This window comes from Miscanthus floridulus, chromosome 6, assembly GCF_019320115.1.
Source record: "Miscanthus floridulus cultivar M001 chromosome 6, ASM1932011v1, whole genome shotgun sequence".
Lineage (NCBI taxonomy): Eukaryota > Viridiplantae > Streptophyta > Magnoliopsida > Poales > Poaceae > Miscanthus > Miscanthus floridulus.
Window position 1 is genome coordinate 25,934,891 of NC_089585.1, and position 24,130 is coordinate 25,959,020.

Below are 24,130 nucleotides of genomic sequence, written 5' to 3' on the forward strand. Positions count from 1 at the left end.
TGTAGAATACTTGCTACACATCAGGGGAGGCTCTAAGGAGGCTAATGGTGATGGTGAAATCCACCTTCCTGATGATATATGCATACCATGGACCGGGGAAGATAGTGATCTTGATACGTTAATTGACTGCATATTCCCTGCTCTCAATGCCAATATGTCAAACAAGAGCTAAATCACCTCACGAGCAATATTATCTCTATGGAATGACTGGGTTGATATGATTAACATGAAGATGATAAGCCATTTCTAAGGGGATGAGATGGTGTACCATAGCTTTGATAGTGTGGTGGATGATCCACACAACTACTACCCATCTGAGTTCCTCAACACTTTGACCCCAACGGTCTCCCTCCACATGTGTTAAAGCTCAAGATTGGGTGCCCGATCATATTGCTAAGGAACATCGACCCTGTGGGTGGACTTTGCAATGGAACCAGGCTGGTGGTTCGAGGGTTCCAAAGAAATACTATCGATGCAGAAATTATGGTTGAAGACCATGTCGGAAAGCGAGTCTTCCTACCACGAATTCCGTATGCCCCTCGAATGACGAGATGTTTCCATTCCAGTTCAAGAGGAAGCAGTTTCCTATTAGACTCAGTTTTGCCATGACGATTAACAGGGCATAGGGGCAGACTCTCCCCAATGCTGGTGTGTATTGGCATGAATCGGTGTTCTCTCATGGTCAGTTGTATGTTGCGCTATCTAGAGCCACATCGAACATTAGGATCCTTGTTGTCCCACCTAGTGATAAGAAGGATAGGAAAAAAGGCAAAAATAAATGGCACATACACAAAAAATATTGTCTACAAAGAGGTCCTCACTCCATGAAAAGGTATTGTCTTCTGTTTTACACAACTGTTATATTCTTACATTTGTGTCCTTTATTACTGATATTTTTTGTATCCATCTGAATTTTAGGTAATAAAGGAAGCCGGAAATAAATGAGAAACAAGTAGTTATGACTTGTTGACATGTTATTGATTGGATGTACAGATTATATATAATTGAAACCTGTTGATTATAGTATTTCTAATATGTTTTTCTCATGTATTAATATTTAGCTTTTTACGTAAGAAAATTGTTATCGAATGAGCGAATGACGTTGGTTGTCGTCAAAAGAAAAAAATTACATGAGTACGCAAACCAAGCAAATTCTCTATGCTATGCTTATACCAAGATGTGGCCCCTCTACTTCGGCTTTGCCTTCGCTCCCAGCGTCCCCACCAGGCTTCTTCCCATGTCGCGTTACGGTTTTGGTCAAGCTCCTTGCTCTATTCTAAGAGAGACAGAGAGCGGCAGAACGCGGCACCCGTCCTTTCTCTTCTATCTGTAACACCCAAAATTGCAACATTTTAAAATAGGAGAAAATGATTTAATTATATATTTTGTGAGCATTTAAATTTAAAAAAAATAATAACTTTGTTAAAATTAAAATCAAATATAGGTCTACATACATGTATGTGCATACATGCTGCTGCATATTTTATTTGTGATGCTTGGGTTTGATTGAAATTTGCAGAAGAATTGAATTTGAGTTTAAATTGGAGTTGAAATATGTTAAGAAAATAGGAAAGGAGTTTTATTTTCCCCTCTCTTCCTCCCTTGATTTTGGCCTGAGCAGCCCAGCTCGGCCAAGCTTCCACAGGCCCGGCTTCGCTCTTTCCCTCACCGTCGGTCCGATTTTCCTCGTCGAAGGCCGTTTCGGCCCATGCCTCCGTCGTGGCCCAGCTCCCCTCTCCCTCTCTGTTTGGCTGACCGCCCTACCCCATGCTCTCATTCGCTGACACGTCGGGCCCATCGGTCGGCGTCGTCTCCTTCCTCCAGCTCGTGTTCGGCACAGACACTGCTCCCGCTGAGGAATCCGCCTCTGCCATGCCACATCCTGGCGTGCGCCCCACGCACGGCTCCCCCTTAAATAGCACCCCTATGCACCTGCCGCCTCCATCCAGTCACGCCGAAGCCGCCGCCCTCGCTCTGAGCCACAGCAAAGCCATAACCCTAAGCTTCGCCACCGTCGTCGGTTTTGCACAGCCGCCGCGCGTCGTCGTCGGTCCCCCGTCTTGGTATTCCATCTAGGTGAGTTCGCCGTCATCTCTTTCTCCCCGTGCCCTCGCTTTGCTCTGTGGTGGTCCATAAGGCCTAAACCGGTTCGTCAGCGAGCTTCCTCGCCGCCGTTCATGGCAGCTGCTGCGTCTGCCTTCTTCTCCGGCGACCGCTCTCTCTCTCCCTCCCGTCTAATCTGAGCCGTCCAGATTCAATCCAACGGCCCAGATTCACCCGTACCCCTTCGCCTGGCTTATTTTCTAAAGAGCCCCTCGGGTTTTTAATTATAGAACACGTAGTCCAAAGCGCAATCACAGAATTTGCCTTCTTCTTTTAAAAGCATAATTTCTTTCGGGTTAGATCCAAAATATGTTTTCATCTATTTACAGTTTTGCCACTAGTTTCTATAGGCCACAACTTTCACGTTTTAACTCTGATTTGATCCGTTCAAGTTGCGTTAGGTTTATGATTGAGTAATCTACATATTCATACTACTGTTAAGCATGTTTTCAACTTTTAAAATTAGAGGTTAGATTTAATCTATTATTTTAATAAAGGAAATCTTGTTTAATTCATAACTTTTTTGTTTTAACTCCGATTTTCGTGATCTTCGCGTCTGTGTGTTCATAGTGAGACGTAGATTCATTTTACAAACTTTTCATCTTGACTTTATGCTAGTTGGTGTACTGTTCTAACATATAGCTTTTGTTTACTATGCATGATTGCTTCTGGATGCTTGTATGTTACGGTGAGCAATTCGTGGGTGATCAAGAGTACTACTTTGACGAGCAGGATCAGCTGGAACACTTTATTTAAGGCAAGTATAGCATGGGATCATCCTTGTTTTCTATCAACTTTAATACATTTAATTCATATTGCATGTGCCACCTTGATAGGGATTCACTAGAATTGAACTTATACCTTGTCTCCTATGGGGTATGCATTAGATAGCTTTGCTAGTGCTCAACTGAATCATGATCTTATAACTTGACTAATGGTATATGCAATAAACATTAAAATATAACTTTTTAGCAACTTAGAAACATGGGGTTAGAGTGTTTAGCTACTTTCTAAATGCTTCAGATTCCTCTCCCTAAGGACTTATCTGTAAGTAATCATCTAGGACTTACAGTACAGCTGTGAGGGCTACATGGCTCTGGGTTTAGCTCGGTATGAGGACCTTTTCTAGCTTGTTAGTAGTTACCTTTATTGGTGTAAGAATGGCTTGCCGAATCGGGTATAGGACAACATCTACTCTTATGTGTATAGCCGTGATGGAATTATGTCATTCGACAGGGAGGTTCCTATATCTGTTTGTCGAGTGAATCTAATGGCCCTAACTTGTTAGACAAACCTTTGAAAGGCTTTATAGTGACCCATGTTTGCTCACCTTGAAAGTATTTGGGGAGTAATTAACCCGAGCATATAGGAATCACGACTCACAGTAAAAGTGTACAACCTCTGTAGAGTGTAAAACTGGTATATCAGTCGTGCTCATGGTTACGAGTGGCCTTAGAACATTTATGAAATAGATGATCACTAAGAATTATCCGTTTATGCTATTCATTATTCTTGTTTACATTGTCATGTGTTTACTATGGGATTAAAACAACTTGTTGCTACTCTTATACTAAAATTATGACAATTAAAAGCTAAATGTTGTTAAACCTGCGTCAAGCCTTTTGAGCCTCATGAACCCATGTTACACTTGTTGAATACGACATGTACTTATGCTTGTTTATTTTCATTATTTGGATAAAAATCCCGGATAGGTAATAGATGGTTATGGTAATGACAACTTTCTTGAGGATTACTAGACTTGTGGTCAACCAGTTGATGTTCCTGTGATATGAAGCTTCCGTGAGAGATTTTCTTCTTTATACTTCCGCTATATTTATGTGAAGACTCTGTCCTATTATACGTGATGTAATAAACACTTATGATGATACTATTTATAATTTATTGGCTTATGTGTGTGACTGATCTCTGGGCGCACATAAGATTTTACATCCCATTTTATCCTTAAAATCGGATGTGACACTATCCGAAGTCCGAACATGGGATTCTACATATATTTTACTTGTGTGGTTGTATGTCATGAGATGTTTTACCCGTAGCAACGTACGGACACTCAACTAGTTAATATAGATGTATGCTAAGTCTCATAAACGTGGGAGCTGCTATGGTCCTTACGGCTCGCAGTCGCTTGTAGATTTCTGGCTCATGCGCGCTTCTTTCTCCAACTAAAGAAAAATAAGAAATATTCACAAAATAGTAAAAATAGTGAGGGTACAAGGGATTGAACCCAAGACCCCATGGTTTATGATGTCATTCTCCTACCTCTACAGCACATTAATTTTTGTGATAATTATGAAATATTTTCTTTATTAAACAATATCAAATCAGACAAAAATATGTCACACACCATCTTCATAAGTACTCTATGAATACTCAAAGATAATTATGGAATATTAAACTTATACGTACTATCACATCCTGTATCGTAGAACATCGCATGTATACCATGTGAACATCACAAAAATACAACATAGAACATCACATATATACCATTTGAACATCAGAAAAATACATCTAGAACATCACATGTATATACTATGTGCGCATTGCAAAATATAACACAGAACATCACATGTATACTACGTGAATATCACAAAATACATCATAGAACATCATTATATACTACGAGAACATAAAGTATACCACGTGAACATCACAAAAACACATCAAAGAACATCACATGTATACTATATGAACATAACATCTTATGAAATATAGAAAATTAAAAAAATAACCATGAAAAATAATTAAGTAAGGTAAAATAGAAAAATAAAAAAATTATAAAAAAACATAAAGAGAAAGAGAAAAAGGATAAAGAAGAAAAAAATGAAAAGGAATAAAATACAAAATAAAATAATACAAACAAAATAATTAATTATACTAAAAGAAATAAAAGTATAAAATGAAAAGAATATGAAAAACGAAAAAATAAACAAAAATAAAAATAAATTAAAGAAAGAAAATAAAAAAATAATAAGAAAAGGGAGGGAAATAAAATAAAAGAAACATAAAAATAAAAAATAAAATAATAATAAAAATCACATAAAACAAAAAAGAAATAAAAAATGAAGCACAAAAAGGAAAAAAGAGAAAGAAAAAAGAAAAGAAAAGAATAAAAAAAGAAGAAAAAGAGAAACTAGCGTACTCCGTACCTGGTAGCCGGTCGCGTTCCGTCGCTGATTTCCACTCACTGCGAATTCCCACTTGCCATTCGGTGGACGTATTAGGTCCGAACATTCGAACCCGATGATTCCCACATAAACGTTACCCCTCCATTCCGAATTATAAGTCGTTCTATCCCTTTTATATACATAGTTTTTATTTTGTATCTTGATATAGCATCTATTTAAGTGCATAGAGAAAGCTACACACAAAAACGAAAACGACTTACAATTTGGAACGGAAGGAACAACAAAATTATTAGTGAACAACTACAATGATACATGTACCACTAACATTTTGAATGTCTTTTTACTACACATTTTGAATGTTTGGTGATGCCCTTTGGACTCTACAATGCCCCCTATACTTTTCAAGGACTTATGAATGATATTCTGGGACCGTATCTTCTCAAACTTGTGCTGATATTATTTGATGATATATTCATATACAGCATAATATCTGTGCTGATATTCTTTGATGCCATATCCATAATTCCATATACAGCAAAACATGATCAGAACACAGATGGGTTTTCACTACTTTATAACAACACCTCTGACATTAAACAAGTCAAAATGTCTTTTTTGCAACAGAATCTGTATCATACCTCAACCACATTGGCACCAAAAACTTTCACTGCTGTTCAAACCGGACAGATCTGACGACAGTAACATGAAGGTTCTTAATGTTGTAAAGTTTTAAGCTCAGTAGCATTAAAAGAGAAAATGATTGTAGACATTTGCAGTAGCACTGAAGTATTAAGTGGCTAAGGGCTCTTTGTTTTTTTTTTCCTTTGATGGAAAGAAAAAGACTGTCCTCAAATTTTATATCTCCTCTCCATGTTGATCAATTAGTTTTATTACAGGTGTTGATGGTAACAATAGTTCATTACTTCAAATATGAACTAGACTCTAGAAGGGAGAGGCACCAGAGACAAGCACCAAGTCTGAAAAAAATCCATAAACTTTATCTAGTAGTGTGCACCATTGTCTCCACTCCAGGCTGCCCAGCAGTTTGAACTTCATTTTCCGTTGCTAATATGGTCTTTTCACGTGTTGGCATCAGGTCGTCCGTGTTAATTTCTGTCAAAACTATTCCATTATCATGTCCTATGACAATCCTACATCATTTTAACATAACGTTAAAAATGATTTGGAAAAAAATAATGGCGAAACAAAAGAAGCATCATTCACAATGTAAACGCATAACTTGATTCATTGGCTGTGTACTGCTTCCAAGTAGTTACAAAACAAACACGTTAATTGTGGAAAATTGGAGTTTCATCACAATAAAGATCTCTATACTACTGAAACACAAGACGCGATTTACTTAGATATAATGTTACAGCTTAAGAAACAAAAGCTTCATTTCAACATTATCGGAATTGGTATTTCCAGTGTCTTTTGATTCTCACGTGCAGCAGTTGCAGGGAATCAATATTACCAGGCTGAAAAGCAGGAGCCTTTGATTACATACCTTCTTGTACCCTTCAAACATGCTATGGTAGTAACCATTCCAAGCCCAAAGTTTAGTATTCCCTCCAGTCTAAAAAAAAGTAAAAACAATGTTATCCCTGAAACTGTTGGCATGAAAAAATTGGGGAATATCAAGCATAAATGACAGCATATCCCATCTATGTAATCTTGTCGCTCTATACATATGATACCATAACACCTCAAACTCAACTTCAGAAACAAAAGAAAAGATCACTTAGACTTTCCAACTCTCACAATTCATTCTTGGCGGTTTTCGGAAAAAAAAAACAATTCATTCTTTGCACTAGGTTCAACAATGTCCACATGTTCACACACATGAAACACATGCAAGAAAAGTTCTTTGAAAACATACATGTGATGGTATGGCCACATCACATGTGTACCTCTATTGATATGATAGAGGATAAGTTTGTGTCTGTTAGGGGTGGGTAGTGATATTTTTGCGTCTGCATTCGCACAAACTTTCCACCCCACCCCCTTCCCCCTTCATTTGTACAAAATAAAACAAATATTCTCACTAAAACTTAACTACTAAGGTATAGGTTCCAACCACAGCCTATAACGAACTGTTCATCAGTAATATAGAAAAGTAAATTGAAATTTTTTTTGATTGTTTTCTTCCATGTGCATGAGGTAGTTGATCTTTTTCTTTTCCACACGTTATGTAGCCTAGTTCTTCATTCATCTAAGTATCTACATCAGCCCATGATGATCAATGAGATTCTGTGATGTTTGTTGCAGGCCATGACATTTTAAGATTCGATGTTTTTGTTGTACTAACATCTCAAGGCTCTAATATATGTATACAGAATTTGTTTTTATAATTACCCAGTAGATGTAGATAATAATATTAATGAAATGTCTCAAAAGAAAATTAAAGAAATATAGAACTAAAAGAATATGGTGTACAATTACATCTAAAATAACAATGCTAAAATACTGGTAGAAAATACATATGAATGCATGTCTAGTGAGATGATAGGAGCTTGCCTAAAGGTAATGGAATTCCATAGACGAACTGTTCCATCATTTGAACCCGTAATCAGTATAGGATGGTCTGGATGGGAGCAGACAGTGCAAACACAATCTTTATGTCCTTCGAGTAAATGAACACATGTCCTGCTTCCTAAATCCCAAATCTAGCTCTCCGAAAGGAAATCCATTACAACAAAATTTTGCGTAGAGTTCTTGCCAAATAAATTTTATTTAGGTAATCACAAAGAACTGGTGCGTTCTTAGTAAAGAAGTCTTACCCTTGCATTGTTGTCCCCAGAAACAGTAATCATGTATAACTGATCACCATGAGTGATGTAATCAAAGCACTCCACAGATTCGTTCTCATACAATGTGAATTCACAGCTGTAGGAACTAATATTCCAGATCTGTACTTTTTCAAGCATATATGAGTCAATAAATTATGTTAATGTGGATATTCTATGGTTCCAATAGTTTTCAAATGCAGAGGTGAAAGCAAAAAACTTTAATGTACCTGTAATCCATTTGCAGAAGCACTAGCAAAAACATTTGCGTCCTTTGGGTTAAACCTGAGTTGACTTATAAGGCGCTGCATTTCAAATGTTCTAACACATTTCCAACCCTTCCCCCAGTCCCACAGCTTAATCAGATCATCACGGCCTGCTGACAGCACATAAGGCTTAGTAGGATGGATGTCCAAACAAACGACAGCAAAGTCATGAGCCTTGAAACTCTTGATTTCCTCCTTTGTCTTGTAACTGAACACTTGCACGGAACCATGATGATCCCCAGTCACAAACCACTGTTCTCGTGCAATAAATTTTGCATCCTGAACTGCAAGTTTGAGTAATTAATTTATTAGCATGGTTATGAGCAAGGAAAAAATCATGAGTCAGAAAGGTATAGTGCCTGCTGATTTCTCTGTGTAGTAGTAGTCCACCATATCCTGTGACAAATATGTATGGCAGAAATACATAAGCATGTTTCATTTTGACGATAACTGATAAGCAAGTACAAAACTTGTACCGTCTTCAAATCAAATGTAGCCAGAGACAAGTTAGAATGGTGTCATGAATATCCTTTGTGCAACATAACAAGTCAGGTATGGAAATATAATTCTGTTTTTTTTTTTTGTATTGAATAAATATGTTCCATTTCCGGACGATGTTGTAGCTTATCTAGCACATATGCTATCTCTTGTAATCCTAATTCCTAACAATTTTATATATATCTAAGTATTATAAATGAAGTATCAAGCCCGTGAGGCAATGTCACGGAAAATTGAGTTTAATACTTAAAGGGAATCGGGGAGCAGTGTAATGTGTAGGCATGGAAACCAATTGGATACGAATAGAGATAAATATTTTTCCTCGCATTCGTGTTCAAACACAAAAAAAAGGGCGTACCCAGTGCAGAGAGCTCCCGCTCTGTACGGGGTCTGGGGAAGGGTGTCAGTGGCAAGCCTTACCCTCGCCTGTGTAATGCGAGGAGACCGCGACTCGAACCCGGGACCTTCCGGTCACAGGCGGTAAGACTCTACCGCTTGCACCAGGCCCGCCCTTCGTGTTTGAACACAAATAGTGTCAAATGTGCCGGATATAGATAGGATCAGAAAGTTTTGGTTAAGGATAGGCGGATACTTGCATCGAGCTACATATCCGTATCAAATATCCAACTTTTTGAGTATCCAGATTCAATTCGGATCTGGTATTGGGTATTGAATATCTGAATTCAGATTCAGACTATCCGTTTAGTATATGAACCCCTCGAATTCAGATACGAACTATCTAGTTGTTTCTGAACCCTTTGGAATGGATGGACGAAAATTATCCATCCCATTTTCATCCCTAGTAATGACCTTATTTTAAAGCACTACTCATGTATGCATCTGCAGTTTAGGACATGTTTGAACCACTACCATATTTTCCTATACTTTATCAGACCTTTTGTGGTAGTTGTTTCATTTGTTGCTAGATCTGTCTTAGACACAGAACATGCATGTGTTTGATAGTTCCTTATACTGATGAATTGTAGGGATCTTTTTCTTATTAGTATATGTATATATTATTGTAGATTGTTACTTGCCTGTTTTTCATAGTTCCATATGTGAACAAATCGACTAATGTTAATAAGAAACCTGCATGCACAAAAAAGGAACGTGTTATATGGTTAAAACAGTAGTTCTATAGCAGCTTTTACAGAAAGGAATGCACAAATTATGATCTATTAAAAATGTACCCCCTCAGTTTATGTGGTTCTCATTTTTTATTAACTTGTTCTAGGGAAATACTAAGAAAGGATCCTTAAACACAGTGGGGGGCAAACACCCCCTGAGGTTGCAGTTTTCACTTAATACCCCCCTAATTAAAGCAAACCTTATATGTGCATGCAGTTCACCTTTTTTTTTGTTGACAATCCCCCCCCCCAATGTCAAATTCCTGCCCCCCCCCCCCGAACACAAAAAGGACATTGTGAAAAGGCAAAACAATGAAGCGCATGGCTTGTGCAGGAATGCACACACTCATGTGGGGAGAGCTGAAGAAGCAATCATACACATTGTTAAGGATACTTAAATGTAAGGAAATTTCTCCAAACTGAATAGAAGGGACTCACGTACAGTCCCAATCCAAATAGACTAGACTATTACTCATGTATTATATATGCCGATCAATGCACGTGATCAACAGAACCACAAATAAATGCAATACCAAAGAATGTTTTAGATCATGCATTTTAAGAATCAGACTTCTTGATCTTTGAACAAAACTAACCTAAGAATTTATAGATTATAGCATACAAATAATTAAATATAGTACCATGGATTCATCTTTGAATACACATCCATATGATATTGATTTTATCATCATGAACAATGTCATACTACGTCCAACTGTAAATATAAGCCATTTTAGGATTCTTGTCTACTTAAAATTCTAAACTTTGACCATCAATATAAAAAGAATTAGGCAAAATTGACAAAGAAGGATAGATGCTAATACATTCATAAAAACTGGTCAAAGTTTTATCTTGTAGGTTATGTCAATGTCCTAATAATCTTGGGGACATCAATGGGTCAAATTGTGTCCTACACTTTGAAACGGGGAGAGCATTTTCAGAAGGATACAAAAACACCTACGATTTAGCCCCCCCTACCATAGCTCTGTTGGATGCACATCAACAGGAATCCGACCAGGATAACAGCGGGCCATGATCTGATCCAACAAAACAGCAATAGGTATCAGTGAAATCAAGATAAAATGAGAAGCAATGCATAAATGATATATCTAAGGATATGTGGCCTACCGTGGATGCAGGCTGGAGATCATCGGCACATGCACATATACCATCCACCATAATCAATGTCACCAAGAGATAGTAATGAGTTATGAAACAGAGCATTAGTTTTACTCTAAAACAACGCATTGCCTGAACGAAATTTTCAAAAAATAAAATAAATTTTAAACTTCTAATATTATAAATGTAAACAGAATCCCTATACTGATCTAGTTCATGAAATGCACTTGTTAGTCCTAGAGAAAATTGGATGACAAGAGTGAAACTTGAACCCTAGATCAATCAAACATGGGGCATCAGTTATACACTTATACTGCTAGAATTGGTGTTCAGCTGTGTATTACCGCTGAGCTGGTACATTTCTGTACTGATAATTATAAAATCCTAAGTCTTGAAAATTTTGAACCAATTAACTAAACCAGATTTAACAGAGGTAACTAACTTTTCTTACTTCCACACTATGTGGTGTTGAAAAGGAGTCTGTTTTCATCAAGGGAACTTGTTGGCAAGCCAACCACCTGCAGAGGTGAGCAATTAGCTCACTCACTCACTCTCACAGCTCACGGCGGTAGAAGATGAACTATGAGAACAGAGCACACGCACAGACATGGGCGGATCTATATATATTGTACTGGGTGCGGGCGCACCCACAAAAATATAAAAAAACAGTGATTATGATCAGATTTTCACCGTATTTGCACCCATACGGTAAAATCCTATGCACCCACAAGGCAAGCGCACCCCCCTCGCATTTGCTCTAGCACTGCTCTGAATGTGCAGCAACTGAACTAGTTTCTCTATTGCATTGTCTAGTATACGTGCAAGTCTAGTACCAACTATATGGTACACTAGTACATGGCTGATATCAGCCCCCAAACTACTACTACATGGCTGATGTATGCCACTACATAGTTGGCCTATTGCCATACTCCTACAGTACTCTAGATGGACAGCAAGAGCTGACCAACATACCAACTCTCTGCTGCAGCAAAAGATCAAAAGAGAGCAGCAGATTATCTTACAGAACTCACCTTAATTTGTGCATAAGAAGCTGATAATTTCATCTTATGCACCTCACGGCCCTCCTGCATGGCTTTTGTAAAGAAATGGTCATGTTCTCCCACAGCCGTATATGATGAGAAATCTAATAACTCGTTGGAGCCTGCTATAGCGCTCTCAAGTTCGAAAAACTCTGGTAGCAGCTCAAGCTTTTCTCGCATTGTCACAGCAAGAGTATAGCAGGACCTTGGAGGTACGACTCCACAGAGTGGCCCCAAGAAGGATTCCTTCAGATTCTTCATCTGGAAGGCAACACAGTCATCGGTATCGTTTGTTAGGTGCAGTGAGCACGAGATCATTGACTTATTTGGCTCTGAGGGGAACTGAAGATGGAGTGGCTGGATGTTGAGCCACTTGAGGATCATGCTCTGCAAATAAGGGTGAATAGCAAGTTTCACATTAACGAACCTATCTTGTTGCCACAAAGAATCGACTAATGACTAATGAACTGAAAGTATCTGATACTCAAAATACAAAAGTTTCAATTATAACGCCTAATGAGAATTATGGAGACATATGTCAGCAGCAAACAATAGAGGTATATAGCAATTATGATTTTCTGTTACAGGTCAAAGAAAAAAGAACTTGATATCATTCCTCAGTATTGAACAGTATATCTCGCATCATTAATACCAGGTTTAGATAATAAAATATGGAATTAACTATTATGCTGTTAGGGATCAATATTGTTAACACAATATTCCTAATGAACTCAACAAATATTATTGAAAGAAACTCAACAAATATTATAAAATGAAGAGAGAACAAAATTTCAAATGTAAAGATGTAGTGAAGGACTGACAAAAGGCTTACACCTTTGCAAAGTAGCTTTGCACATGAAATTAATTAACAAAATTCATTACCTTGCTAACCTCAGTTTCGATCCTATTTAGCTCATCAATAATGTTCTTTATCTTAGGCCTTTTGTGTCTATCTTTCTCCATGCAGTTCAATGCTATCAGAGTGCATTTCTTAACTTGTTGGCAATATGCTTCTAGTAAGGAACCACTGCATGTTGCCTGCAACATGTTCCTCCAGTTTTCTTGCACCTGAAAAGTGGAGTTTATAAAGCTCAGCTGATACTATCTGGATGTACAAGTGACATATAATTAATCAAAAGATGTATGATAATTTTGAAAAAGACGAATAGTTCTCACTAGATCAGCAAATTCTTCAGAAGGCACATATTCACATTTATTGCGACCTTCACGTCCTGCCACTATCTGTATAATTACAACACCCAAGCTGAATATGTCAAACTCTTTTGAGATTATTTTCCTATCAATGAATTCTGGTGGCATATACCCCCTGCATTGTAGCACAAAGAATAAATTTGTAATGTAAACACTTTGGCAGATTAGTAAAAAGGATGTGTTCAATAAGGCACCGAATTTACAGTGTTCCGAGGGGACTTTGTGTGATTGTGTTGGTTACTTCTTTACCAACTATCCTGGACAGACCAAAATCTGCTAGCTTCGGCACCATTTCCTTGTCTAGCAATATATTGTCAGGCTTCAGGTCCAAATGGTACATATGTTCCTGATGAATGTATTTTAAACCTTCACAAGCCCCCTTAATAATTTTGTACCGTGTATACCAGTCAAGTCCATGACACTCATCTGCAGTGATAAATCAAATGCAATATAAACTACTTCATTCGTTCCAAATTATAAGACGTTTTGGCTTTTCAAGATTCCTAACTTTTGCTGCGCATCTAGATATATATTATGTCTATTCATAGTAAAAGCTATGAATCTAAAAATGTCAAAACATCTTATAATTTGGGACGGAGGGAGTATTTGCTTCCCACGATAAAAACATAATAAAATGTAGGGCACATTAGCGTACTAGAAAGATGTTTTCCAAGACTTCCATTGTGCAAATACTCAAAGCAGAGAGCTCCAAATGTCTGATCAGCAAAAATCTGTTTTCCGTTATAATCAAAAGGTATGTGCTGCGTTTCATAGCAGTAGCCAACAAACCGAACAATATTTTGATGCTGGAGCATCTTCAGGTTGTAAAACTCTTTCTGAAACTGCTTATCATCAAATCCTGAATAGTCACGACGAAGCATCTTGACAGCAATTTCTTCTCCATTTTCCCTCACTCCCTGTTAAAAGGACATGTTTACCACTCAACCGATGCTTATACTTGATAGATTTTACAAGCAAAAAATTATAAGCAGTCGCTCTAATCTTTACCTTGAAAACTACTCCGTATCCTCCCTCGCCAAGTTTTCGCTCCTCAGAGAAACCGTCTGTAATTTCTTGTAATAATTGAAGTGTTAGCCTTTCTGGCTCCATAGTTACATTTTGCAGCTTGATGTCCTTGTGTAACTGTTTCTTCTGGCAAAAGGACCCATTTGCATTAGCAAATTGAAGCCTACGCTCGCTTGTTACAGAGAGAAAAGTAGCTTAGCATTGTACATTACCAGCAGCTAGCTTTTCCCTAGGTGGTGTCGAAAGTCAACGGCTTCACCAGGAGGCGGAAGAAAAACGACGGACGGAGCAAACACATGAGACCGGGAATGCAGCCGGTCAACCTACAATCGGGAAAAGTTAGTGGAAAAAAGAGGGAAACCTGAACGAAGGGTAACAGAGCAGAGCAGGATTCACCTCGTCGCATCCCGGGCCGCGCTCCCCAGTCCCCACGCAGCGACGTCGGCCGTTCAGCGTTCGCCACGGAGGCAACCGGCCCACGTCCTGCGCCGACCGTGTAGCCGGATTCCCGATCAAACCGCGTCAGCGTATCAGCCGTCTTCCCGAGCTTGCCCACCACCGCCTCGACCTCGATCCGAAGCAGCGACTATGGCATGGATTGAATTTTAGAGACGGCAGCTGAGCTGAGTGAGTACGACTGTACGAGCAAGAGAGGGACACGTCCGACGGGAAGACGGCGTGTGGAAAGAAGCGGATTGGGTCGGATACCACAGGTGGGCTGATTATGGCCGCAATCCCAGCCCATCCAAATGAATCTGCTTCGGATGGCCCAAATGAGAAATGACCCGGAAATCCTTTTATCTATATCTAAAATCACTCCCTGCTGTCTCCTATTTTCTTAAATATCGCTGAGAATTTAAGATCTATAGCTCTGGCATACTCCTCTTTTTTTTGGAAATTGCATTTATGGTTCTATATGTACTGTACATATCACATTGAATGATTTTATTCCTTGTGCTTTCAGGCTGTGGTTGTTCCACTTGGAGATGAAGAGTTTTTTTTTTTTTTGAAAAGCACATGAGTATGCCGGGAATATATGGATAGAGAAGGAACCAAATACAATCAAAAGAAAAGAAAACCTCAAACGCTCACGAAGCTGACAACAGGACCACCACACAAAAAAAAACACCAACGAAACCACCAAAGCAGCAACCCAAAAATTGACAAATCATGCATGTTTCTGAGGCTATAAATTGCCATTTGGTTTGTATAGTTCTTGCTTGACCATGTTAAATCTTCAGTGCCTGGGTATCTTGTTTGACCTTGATGAAGACATGGATTTTCCTTGCACACTAGTAACCCAAAGGGAATGTCATAAAGTAGAAGTTCCTAGAGTCCTAGAGCAAAGCAAAAGCTCTTAGATTCAAGGATGTAGGTCGATCTGCATATATGTGATATGTCGGTGATATGTCGGTGATAGAGTCCTAGAGCAAAGCAAAAGCTCTTATAAGCCGTACTTTTTTAGTCAACGAACAGTATTTTTCTCTCACAATAAATCAGTCAACAGTACTTTCAGCCATGACTTATCAGCCAAGCGAACAGGGCGATAATCAAGGATGTCTTAAATTATTAAATTTTCTATTAGGCCAATGGATGAATGTATATGAGCAAATATTCCATCCTCCTTTAATAATATAGCAAGGACGGTTCAGGAGCTTTGATTCTTCGTTGTTGCATGTATTCTCCAACCTTGTTTGGACTTACTGATTTGGTTGCAAAAAAATTGTCAATCAGCTATCTGATTTCATTCTGCTTTCTGCTGTTCTACAGATAAAGGATGTGAGTGTGCTTATACGTTCGAGGCCAGCCTAGGAGGATCTTCACAGCTACTTAATTGCCAGAGGTAGCAAGTGTTTTGAGGTATATGTGGGAGCGATGCCTGAAAGAGACTATGCTTTTAAAAATGTGGAGATTGCTTAATCCAGATTTAAGATTGATTAATTTTGTTCAACTTTATGATCGGATGTTGTATGTAACATCTGGTATGTAATTCGTCTTTTACCAGGCCAAATCACTTGGAGTATTAATGTAGCTGCTCTGCTTTGAATTTTTTTGTCGTCTATTTTAGGATCTATATTATTAATATATGTTAAACTTGTAATCTTGAAATCTGTTGGCTCATGGACGGAAGGAGTATGTCATTGTCATTTGCCATTGGCCCGTGCGGTTTACCCCATATTCAACTACGGCTTGTTCAGCTTCTTTTTTTAGTTAGATCAGTATTTTTCTCTTAAACAATTTAGTTAGAATAGTATTTTTCTGTGAGAGCCAAAATACTGCCGGCCGCACGGGGCCATGTGGTGCCAGGTTGCCAGCTTGCGCGGAAGGGCGCGCGCTAGTCACCACCAGACAAGAGTGCAGGCAGGAGGCAGGACTCTCGCGCCTGTAGGGGTTTGCATGCGCAGGATTCGCGGCCCGTGATGCCGATTGCCGAGGCCTTCAGATCCAGTCTCTCAAAGAGTCGCCTCGTCCCATCGCCTTTCTCTCTCTCCCCGACTCGCCTTCGCCTACCCCCGCCGCGCTCCACCACAAACGCTCGCCTTTGTCGCCACCCAAAGAAGCCTCTCACGCAAGGCAGCAAACGCGCCGCGCACCTGAAGACCCCAGAGAACGGCACGACGCGGACCCATTGCGGCATGGCTGCTGCGGCCGCCGGCGCCGGCGCGGGGCTCCAGCTCATTGGCGCCGCCGCGGCCACGCTCCTCGCGGCGGCCCTTGTCGCGGCCGTGCTGTGGCGCCGCCGCGGGCCCCGGCCCCACGCGGCTCTGGTGGAAGGGAAACCCGCGCCGGAGTCAGGCTGCGGCACAGGTGCCGCCGGCGACGACGGGACGGACGTCATCATCGTCGGCGCCGGGGTGGCTGGATCTGCGCTGGCATATACGCTCGGAAAGGTGGCTCCTTTGTCTCATGTTAATTCTCGTTCCTGGGCATGGTTCCACTTGGAGCTGGCCAAATGGGCCGGCATGAGGCAGGCTACTGTTGGCACGGCAGGGCACGAAGCTAGATGAGCGGGCCCGGCCCGGCAGGATCAAGTACGTCGTGCTTGGGCCGCCCATCAAGCATGCCGCGGTCCATTTACTGTAGAGCACGTGACCACTGGTCGCATCATCCTGCAACAGAGTCCCAGGCCTTGTTTAGATGACCTCTAAATTCTAAGTTTTTTCACTCTCTTCATCACATTAATTTTTAGCCGCTTGTATGGAGCATTAAATGTAGGTAAAAAAATAACTAATTGCACAGTTTAGTTCGAAATCACGAGATGAATCTTTTGAGCTTAGTTGGTCCACGATTGGACAATATTTACCAAATAAGACGAAAGTGCTACTATTCATCGGTTTGAAATTTTTTGCAATCTAAACATGGCCCCATATTGATTTCAGTTTTTGGAACTCCAAATGAACAGCAAATATCTCGATCCAGGGGACCAAAAGTTGGGGAAAAAAATAGACTGAAATCAGTAGCTTTCGTATTTTAAATTGCGTGCTTCATGCTTGGCGTGAAGAACAAGGACTGGTATTTTATTGGATGGGGAGCGTGATGTTGATTTTTTTGTTTGGCGTGAGTTATCCGAGCAGGGATCAAAACTTTCTTTCAAGACGTAGTGACCCAAGAACAACTTCGGTCCTGCTTTTGCATGCTTTGAGTTAGTTTACAAGGACATCCATTTTTTTCCCAGACCGACTGTCTGACGAGATTAGATGTCAGTACCTTTCTGTACAATGGTTCTGGCAAGTGGCAACGATTGTTGATTAGTCTCAGAGATAGATTCGGAAACAGAAAATAGCTGTGATTTTGTTGCAACATACCTTGGTGAATTTTGCATGTTTACCGTGTCTGTGGAAAGTGAGATTTTTTGTTGGTGTCACTGTTTCTTTTGTGGACATGGAATTTATGTGGCTTATGGCTGTTTGGTGCTGACAAATTTCGCTGTCGTGCAACTGTGAATGGAAAACTTTCTTCCTCCAACTAAAGCATTCTCGCAATAATTCATCACCTTGTTACAGTGAATTAGTCTTCTTTTTGGTCTTTCTTGGCCAAAACTTTTTTGGATGGAGAATGAAAGAGAAAGGGGAGGGAGAGAGGGGGAGAAAGCAACAGCTAAGAGAAGATTATACCAGCAGAAACTGCAACAAGAACAAGATCAGCATTTCAATGCTTCTGTGTTGCCGTAACTTATCTTGTTGTTGTCAACAAGAACAAGATCAATATTTCACTGCTTCTACTTTTGATCTTGTCAAGAACAAGATCAATATTTCACTGCCTGTGGGTTGCGGTAATTGACCATGCAATACAAGTCAAGGAACCAAACACAATCTTACAAAATGCAATTTCCTTACGAATGGCAACCAAACAGCAGCTTATTGCATACCTAATACGCTTGTGCTGGCTTGAGCTGCATTAGGTCCAATGCAGGCTTAGGGTAGTACAGGCAACCAATTACACCCATTGTATTATTATTGTTTTATCTCTCCTCTCTATTTGTTTTAACAGGCAACTCACTAGAATATTCTGTAGTTTTTGTTTCTTAGTCTATTTTGTTTGTTGGAATGTAGGATGGCCGTCAGGTGCATGTCATTGAGAGAGATCTGACCGAACCTGACAGAATTGTGGGTGAACTGTTGCAACCTGGGGGTTATCTGAAATTAATTGAGCTTGGCCTTGAAGGTAAAGCCCATTTTATTTACCTTATTCTATTTTAGTGCCATTTCTAAAGTATTATGACCATACCAAGTTTTTGTTCAATTCAGATTGTGTGAAAGAAATTGATGCCCAATGCGTCCTTGGCTACGCATTATTCAAAGATGGAAGGAACACAAAGCTTGCTTATCCCTTGGAGAAGTTCCATTCTGATGTTGCTGGTAGGAGCTTTCACAATGGGAGGTTTATACAGAGGATGCGTCAAAAAGCCGTGTCTTTGCCCAAGTAATAGCAATTATTATTATGGTTTTTTTTCTAACTTTGCCATATTCTTGCTCATTTGTTGTCCTTTATTCTTCTGTTTGACTGTTTGTCTTTTTCCAAGATTATCTGTAGAATGGTATTGTATGTGACTTTACTGTATTGGTGTGTTCTAGTTCTCATGTTATTTGGCCTTTTCTGTTCTCAATTCTTGATGTCTAAACTTTTCACGTATCGAACTATTTATGCAATGCAACTGCATGTGACATGTGTTAATATTTGATATGCTGTGTTCATCCAGTGTCCAATTAGAGCAAGGAACTGTTACATCACTTCTTGAAGAAAATGGTACTGTTAAGGGTGTTCAATACAAAACCAAGTCAGGCGAAGAACTAAAGGCTTATGCCCCCTTGACGATTGTATGTGATGGCTGCTTTTCAAATCTACGACGTGCACTTTGCTCTCCAAAGGTACACCCTTTACACTATACATGTTGCTGAATTTTGTGGCTCATGGATGTTAATGGAAATATGTGCTTAGGTTGATGTTCCATCATGTTTTGTTGGGCTGGTATTGGAGAATTGCCAACTTCCACATCCAAACCATGGCCATGTTATCTTGGCCAATCCTTCTCCAATCCTATTTTACCCAATTAGCAGCACAGAGGTGCGCTGTTTGGTTGATGTCCCTGGTCAGAAGGTGCCTTCCATATCTAGTGGTGAAATGGCAAATTATCTCAAAAATGTTGTTGCAGCCCCAGGTAATTCTTCCCTTTAAAAATATCATTTGGTCTTGTTTTTGATGCAGTTTCTGCTGACCTACTTTTTGTGATATGATGTCATAATGGATACTTTTATTTTGTCAGATTCCTCCAGAAATCTACGACTCTTTCATAGCAGCCATTGATAAGGGAAGCATAAGAACAATGCCAAATAGGAGCATGCCAGCGGCTCCACACCCAACCCCTGGTGCACTTTTGATGGGGGATGCATTCAATATGAGGCACCCTTTAACTGGTGGAGGAATGACTGTTGCATTATCTGACATCGTTGTCCTACGTAATCTCCTCAAGCCTCTCCGCAATCTTCATGACGCGTCTTGCCTGTGCAAGTACCTTGAATCATTCTATACATTGCGGAAGGTCAGTCTTTGTATAACCATCAATTACGTGGTTTCCCCACAATGCGATGGTCTGTTTCTTTAACACTGTCATATTTTCAGCCAGTTGCTTCCACAATAAACACATTGGCCGGTGCTCTGTACAAGGTCTTTAGTGCCTCACCTGATCAAGCTAGGAATGAGATGCGCCAAGCTTGCTTCGATTACTTGAGCCTTGGAGGTGTCTTCTCAAATGGGCCTATTGCTCTACTCTCAGGTCTTAATCCTCGACCATTGAGTTTAGTTGCACACTTCTTTGCTGTTGCTATCTATGGTGTTGGCCGCCTGATGCTCCCGCTTCCTTCACCTAAACGAATGTGGATCGGAGCCAGACTGATTTCTGTAAGTCCCTGAATCTTGTGTTTCCTCGTCATCTCCACGCTGTTCTTTATTATCCCAGAGTGATAGGCAGTGGCAGCCATAATGTTTAGCTTTACCCTCGCAAAAAGAAATAATCTTTAGCTTTACAGTCTTACAGATGTACCTGAGTATTACGATGTCCAGGAAATGACAAAGAGAGAACTAACTGCAGAACAATTTGAAACTGGCTATGGTTTCAGGCTTGTATCTCTGGCCAGCTTTTTTAGATATGCCGCATATACCCTTTTTTTACTTGGGTTGCAGTTCTAGCTAACACGCGTTTCACTTATCTTGTTTAGTCACATTCCGTCCAACCCTAGTGAAAAATGCACTTATATCTACAAAGCCGTCTCATAGGTCTATTTACTAATAGGCATAGTCGCATAGGCCTTATCTAACTGAAAACTTGTCACTACAGGGTGCATGTGGCATCATCCTCCCTATCATCAAAGCTGAAGGTGTGAGACAAATGTTCTTCCCTGCTTCTGTACCCGCGTACTACCGGGCGCCACCAGCATGAACAAAGAACCGATCCCGTGCTGCACTGCTGCTGATGATCCGACCATGGTCTGATGGCCACTGATGTTTCACGGATGGCATTTTTCCTGTATTAGTGGTCGTTCTTCGTCGTCGTTAGCTGGTTAGTTGTTCGTGCTATGGGAGCTCTGTATAGTGTGTGTCCCTGTCCCCTGGGTATGCTGAAATGTGTTGGGTTTGTGCTGCACGCATGTCAGTTGTATAGGATTCTGTTGAACAAGTGAATGCGTCGCATTCTTTCACGCTGATCAAAACTTGGTTGCTCCCTGCGTGCTGAACACTAAGTCTTGCGAGTACGGCATGATGCAATTTTTTTGTGTGATCGTGCAGCTATCACAAACAATGGTACGTAAGTCTTTTCCGCCTTGAGTTGTCGTTGGAGTTAATTCCACTCGTCCTTTTTCCATGATGGGCCAGCGTTCGGCCCATGACTCATGACGTTAAAAAATAAATAAATAGTTCAGCTTTATTTGTCTTCCCAACAATTGCTTTCTTACCAAAAAAGGGTTTGTAGCCTGGTTACATAAGCCTTAGTAGCAATTAAGGTCCTGGGTTCAACTCCTGTGGGAGCGAATATTTCAGGTTTTAACGGCTTTGTGCTTTTAGTTGTAGGCGACGTTTCCGTCGATAACGAGACGTATGTGGTATGCGTTGGATAGCGAGACGTATGTGGTGACTTCATCAATCTCGTCTTGAGGATTCGCTGACAGGGAGGCTCATGTGGTGACTTCGTTAAGCTCGTCTTGAGGATTTGCCTGACCTAGTCTTCGAAGGTGCTCATAAGAGTAGGAGTTTGCGTGCGTGCGTTCATAGGAAATAAGTGCACGTGCATTGTGAGCATCTGCATTGTACTGTGTAATAACTAGAAAAACAATTGCTTTCTTCTTCTGTCATTTGCACTGGGGTTATGCTTAGCTTTTAGCTTTTGTTTAGATGGAGCGTAGGGTTTGTTGGGAGAGTGTCATGAGAGGCTTGCACTACAAAACATTATTGGTTTCATAGTGGGGCCTACCTCTGGTCAAGTGTGCGTCGACGGGATCGCAATGAAGTAAGAGGCCATCGAAGACCTTTTTCGATAATACTCTGACTCGAACACCCGGTGTTTTCCAGACGCGATAGATAACAATTGGCTATGGCGCCCGCGCGTCCTCCTCCACTCATCTCCCCACGGTCTTATCTACTCGTCGCACCGTCTGCTCATTCCCACACCGCCTCGCTCCCTCCCGCGACGTGCGCCTGCTCACAACGCAAGGCTCCGCCACGCCGTGCACCCCATCCCACGCCGTTACTCCCCATCCGCTCGCTTGCGCCCCGTGGCTCGCGCTCCTCTTGCTCCCTCCCGTCGCGCGTGCCGCCGGCTCCCTCCCAGGCCGGTGGCGACGCCCTCACCCACCCCGACATCCTCCTCCCCCACCGCGGCATCCTCCTCCCCCACCCTAGCGGCTCCTTCACCCACACCGGCGCCTCCTTCACCCGCCCCTGGCGTCTTCTCCCCCACCCCGACGTCCTCCTCCCCTGCCCCGATAGCGCCCCTCCCCCCACACTGGCGTCCTCCCCCACCACGAGCCCCCAATACCCGCAGATCCGACGGCCATGGTGCTCCCTATGCCAGGCTCTCTCTCCCCCCTCCTATGTTGCAATTGTATATTGCTGTTGTTTCAAACATTTCAGAGGTATGTTGTAGTTGAATCATATAGATGTTGCAAAAAAAGATCGGAGGGATGTTGCACATGTTTGCATATATTGCATGTGTTTTAGAGGCATGTTACAAGTGTTTTGTTCGAAATGTTTCATCTGTTCCTAGACGTATTGTTGTGTGCGTTTGATCAGGGTTGCATATGTTCCACACATATGTTGCAACAATATGTTCCAAAATGTTTCATCTATTCCAGTCTTCCGTTGCAGCAAGTGTTTTCATGTTGTATGTTGCAAGTGTTCTATATGGATGTTGCATACGTTTTCACACATATGTTGCAACTGTATGTTTCAGATGTTTCATCTGTTTGAGATGTATATGTTGCACCCAACTGTTTCATGTTGCACGTGTTTCATGCTGTTCGGAGAGTCATGGGGCGCCGGGTAATGGGGTGCGGCTAGCCGGTGGACGTGGCTCATGGCGCTCTGGGGCCCGCGTTGGGGGCACGACGGGGCGGGGGTGCGCTTGCGGGGGCGAGGCGAACGAATGGGGATGGCGGACGTGGGGTGGGGTGCAGGCGTGTCGGGCATGCGGGGGGCGTCCATGGAAGCTAGGCGCAGGTGCATGTGTGTGGGAACCGAGGGGTTGTGGACACGTGCGTGGGCAAGGGCAGAGTAGCAGTGTACGCGGGCGTCCGGACACGTCAGACGTCCGGACGCTAGGCCTGCCGTTTTTTTCTTGATTGCCTTAACCTTCAAATACAAGTTACAAAGAAACTCAACACCCGCTCACCACACGCACGCACTCACACCTCTAGAAGTAAGCTAGATCTATAATTTATATTTAGGTCTACAAGATACACGACTGAGAGATATGATAGTTATAGCCCATCCGTGCGAGGCATCCGAAGACTACAGAAAAGGAAACTAAATCCAGGTGAGTACCAGCGTTCGAACGCTGGTGGGCCGCACACGCAAGTCGTTGCCATCCGAGCTAAAGCTTGGTCTCCGAAGACCCCCTTTTTTGAGAGAGAGAGAGACGGAGAGGGAGTATGGAATATCATTTTGTGTGGGTTGCGCTAGTGATCGAGCTGCTGCTCGGCTTCATGGGCCTTAGTGGCTTAGTGGCATACTAATTTTTGGGCCCCAAAGTTTGCATCCATCATAGTAGGCCTTCTTGTCAGAGAACTGGGTTGAGTGCAAAATGCATCAAAG

General features: G+C 41.2%; 2 protein-coding genes across 9 annotated transcripts; one reads left to right on the forward strand and one right to left on the reverse strand.

Moving 5' to 3' along the window:
* Nucleotides 1-5,970: 5,970 nt before the first annotated feature.
* On the reverse strand, nt 5,971-14,976 carry LOC136461902 (uncharacterized). Of its 8 annotated transcripts, none has more exons than XM_066461260.1 (17): nt 14,723-14,976; nt 14,539-14,649; nt 14,309-14,452; nt 13,956-14,217; nt 13,504-13,726; nt 13,265-13,415; nt 12,971-13,156; nt 12,080-12,475; nt 11,058-11,180; nt 10,908-10,966; nt 9,840-9,891; nt 8,664-8,700; nt 8,269-8,588; nt 8,033-8,161; nt 7,770-7,918; nt 6,760-6,828; nt 5,975-6,374 (listed from the first exon to the last, which is right to left on the reverse strand). In XM_066461260.1, exons 3-17 carry the CDS (start codon nt 14,408-14,410, stop codon nt 6,359-6,361), a joined length of 2,274 nt encoding a protein of 757 aa, XP_066317357.1. In that variant the 5' UTR covers nt 14,411-14,452; nt 14,539-14,649; nt 14,723-14,976; the 3' UTR covers nt 5,975-6,358. The 8 variants fall into 8 exon arrangements, with proteins under 8 accessions (XP_066317359.1, XP_066317360.1, XP_066317357.1 ...); XM_066461261.1 differs by having other exon boundaries at nt 5,976-6,365; XM_066461257.1 differs by having other exon boundaries at nt 5,979-6,403.
* A 1,716-nt stretch (nt 14,977-16,692) lies between these two features.
* On the forward strand, nt 16,693-21,607 carry LOC136457904 (squalene monooxygenase SE1-like). Its single transcript, XM_066457913.1, has 8 exons — nt 16,693-17,217; nt 18,880-18,991; nt 19,075-19,249; nt 19,527-19,695; nt 19,766-19,980; nt 20,087-20,366; nt 20,447-20,725; nt 21,162-21,607. The coding sequence occupies exons 1-8, from the start codon at nt 16,747-16,749 to the stop codon at nt 21,261-21,263; spliced, it is 1,803 nt and encodes a 600-aa protein (XP_066314010.1). The 5' UTR covers nt 16,693-16,746; the 3' UTR covers nt 21,264-21,607.
* Nucleotides 21,608-24,130: the final 2,523 nt, after the last annotated feature.